Genomic DNA, 3,044 nt, shown 5'->3' on the forward strand with positions numbered 1-3,044 from the left:
GAGCAGTTTGCTAAAAGCCCCTGTGCCCAGCCTGGCCTTGAACACTGCCAGGGATGGGGCAGCCACAGCTTCTCTGGGCAACGTGTGCCAGCACCTCAGCACCCTCACAGGGAAGAATTTCTTCCTAATATCTAATCTAAACCCACCCTCTTTCAGTTTAAAGCCATTCCCCCTTGTCCTGTCCCTACAGGCCCTTGCCATAAGTCCCTCTCCAGCTTTCTTGTCATTTCCTTTAGGCACTGGAAGCTGCTCTAAAGTCTCCCTGAAGCCTTCTCTTCTCCAGACTGAACAACCCCAGGCTGACAAGATGTAATAGTGAGGTTTCACTGCATGCACCATCAGGGATACGTTCACTGACAATAACACCCTTTAATCACCCCTAAACACATGTGCACAACACAGGGCTTTTCTAGAAACTTACACTCCATTTGTAGGGGTCCCAAGCATTGAACCATCCTGTGAAGTTGAGGGGTTCATAGCCTTGCTTCACCAGTATTATTGGAGTTGCTAAGTCTCTCCCTGCCGGATGGGTCTTGAGATACTCCTTAGCTGAGGCAATTGCCTCATTCTTCTCATATGCATTGGAGGCTTTGCCAACCCAAAGGAAAATCTGCAAGGAGAGAAGCTGAGTAGTTAGGACCTGTGCAGACACTACTGTTTATTCTCCCTTGCCAACTGGAGCAGAGATAAGACTAAAAATGCTGTTTCCCAATAATCCCCCGGGATTATGATCCCAGATTTACTCCCAGCCAAGAAATATTTTGGCTTTTGAGACAGCCATAAAGTACAAATATTTCAGAAGACAGCTCTCGTACATTTCAAGGTAGCTAAACCCCATCCTGGCATAGGCCTAAACTCCAACTCAGAAAGCAACCCCCCCCCCCCCCCCCCAAGACATTTTTCAACAGCCTAAAGCATGTTGTCACCATTGGTGTTAGGAAATGAAGGGAAGAGCTTCTGGGTGCCCCCTCCCTCCCCTGGCTTGTATGAACTGGCAAAGACTGGAGCAGGTCCAGCTCTTCTCACTTTGGAGCAGGGCATGGACCAGATGTCTCAGATTCCTCCTTTCTGAAGCAAGGCGAGCAGTGCTACCTCACTCACGTGTTCTGTACCTGGGTGAGAAGGACTGGACATACGCCTGCTTGTCTGACCAAGCCTCGTGAAAAGTTTGGAGATGGGACAGAAGGCATATTGCCCTTGGTTTCACACTGATTGATGGATTCAAACCAATTCAGCCGTAACCTGTTTAAAAGTGTGTCTGGGGAGAAGGAGAGGGGGAGTCTGTGCTGACCTCTTCCCATGTGTCTAGCAGCATGACATCGTCTTCATCCAAGTCTTCCTGGCAGAAGCCCACCACCTCTGTCATGATGAATCGACCCGTCTGGTTGGAGCACTCAAAGAGGCGAGGCTGGTACTGTGTGATCTGCTCTTGAAACCTTCCTCATGCATGGCAGGGAAAGAAAAAACAAGAGAGATGGAAACCTTTCCCCCATGGTTTACTGCAGGGCCCTGCCTCTACTTGTCATGACCTTGATGGAAGAGGGGGGAATATGGCAACGCTCATCTGAGGGCATGAAAGTCAGCAATGTGAGATCTCAGGGGATTCTCAGTCCATTTTAACAGTGTTTAAAGGTAAATTCTCCTCCACCCAAAAAGGGCAAAAGCAAAACCCTTCTCTTATTGTGGATGAGATGATGTCAGGTGAAAGCCACATCATATTATTTGATTGAAAAGGAACCCATCACCTGCCCAGAGGGTGGGGAAATCCAGGTTGTTCAAAAGCAGATTTAGTTTCATGAATCTTCTGGGGCTGTCCATAAAGCTAATAATGGCTGGAAAGGGAGCATGTGGTTCATGTAGTCTTTATGGCAAGCTATGGGATGGATTTACTGTGGGAAAGGAGGATGTAGCACACTCTTTTCTGCAGGGTTTGGATCTGCAGCTCCTACTTCACAGAAGACCTGACCCAAAACCTAGGAAAGAGACGTCTCAGTGTGGTTTCTGACCAAGCTTTTGGTGATATTCTGGCTTTGTGCTCCCTTTAGTGAGGACACAGTATCGAAGTGCTTACCTTCCTGCAAAGTTCTGATCCCTTGCTTAATGTTGCCTGGCAAAGCCCAGAGGAACAAGCAGGTCATTTTTACCTCTTTTCACTGGCGTAAGGTGCTTTGCCACCCAAGGCTTCCCAGAACTCTGCTGGCTCTTGTCCTTCCAAAATGGTGTGCTTGTCCCGTTTGGAAACGATGTCAGCTACCATTTTTGCCATCTCCCTCTCATCTCCACTGCATCCCTGTGTTCAGGACATAAGATTGAGGTGGAGTTAGGGACAGATTGGCAAAACTTATCAGTGGGGAAAAGCTGGCTTGGTCCTACCCTCCTCTGGAGAGTTTTAGACCTGCTGGAATGCTTTTGAGGGCGTCATCTACTCTGGTCACTCAGAATACGTTTCTAATCCTTGAAGGGACATATGGTGCAGCCAATGACATCTCGGACAAAACTTATGGAAAGGTTTGGCTTGTAAGGGACCTTTAAAGATCATCTAGTTCAACCTCCCTGCCATGAGCAGGGACATCTTTCACTAGATCAGGTTGCTCAAAGCCCAATCCAGCCTGCCCTGGACACTTGAAATGATGGGGCCTCTGCAACTTCTCTGGGCATCACTTCTGCTTTGGTTTCATCTATCACCTCATCCTGAAAATAAAACACCATAAATGAATGTGCTCTAATCCTGGATAATTTGTTACAGCTGGAGTGTTGTAAGAACCTGGGTGCTTCATTCAGCTGTAGAGAGAGGGCTGTATAACTGCTAATCCTCCATAGATGGAGCCTTCTCCAGGGTGCGTCTTCCTCCATTGAAATTAAGGGGCTGCCTGCCCAAGGATACACCTTCACAGCTCAGTGGAGGTAGGAGACTCAAGCCCCACATCAGCAGTTTTGGCTCCCTTCAGCTTCTTCCCCTGGACCCACTTCAGTCTCACCTTCCCACACCACAGGTAGCAGACTTGGCTGGTCGTCAGCAGGGAGACAACGTTGGAATTGAGTGG

At 48.4% G+C, this 3,044-nt stretch overlaps 1 protein-coding gene across 1 annotated transcript in view; it reads right to left on the bottom strand.

The window, feature by feature from the left end:
- Positions 1 to 3,044, bottom strand: part of LOC104408367 (villin-1-like) — a 34,857-nt gene that overhangs the window by 5,172 nt on the left and 26,641 nt on the right. Inside the window, exons 15-18 of the mRNA XM_010017950.1 lie at positions 2,979 to 3,027; positions 2,145 to 2,290; positions 1,292 to 1,436; positions 422 to 610 (exon numbers count right to left, since the gene is read on the bottom strand). Coding sequence (XP_010016252.1) covers positions 422 to 610; positions 1,292 to 1,436; positions 2,145 to 2,290; positions 2,979 to 3,027 — 529 coding nt within the window. The remainder of the gene's footprint in view (positions 1 to 421; positions 611 to 1,291; positions 1,437 to 2,144; positions 2,291 to 2,978; positions 3,028 to 3,044) is intronic.

The sequence above is a fragment of the Nestor notabilis genome, unplaced genomic scaffold (genome assembly GCF_000696875.1).
Source record: "Nestor notabilis isolate BGI_N333 unplaced genomic scaffold, ASM69687v1 scaffold27597, whole genome shotgun sequence".
Taxonomy (NCBI): Eukaryota; Metazoa; Chordata; class Aves; order Psittaciformes; family Psittacidae; genus Nestor; species Nestor notabilis.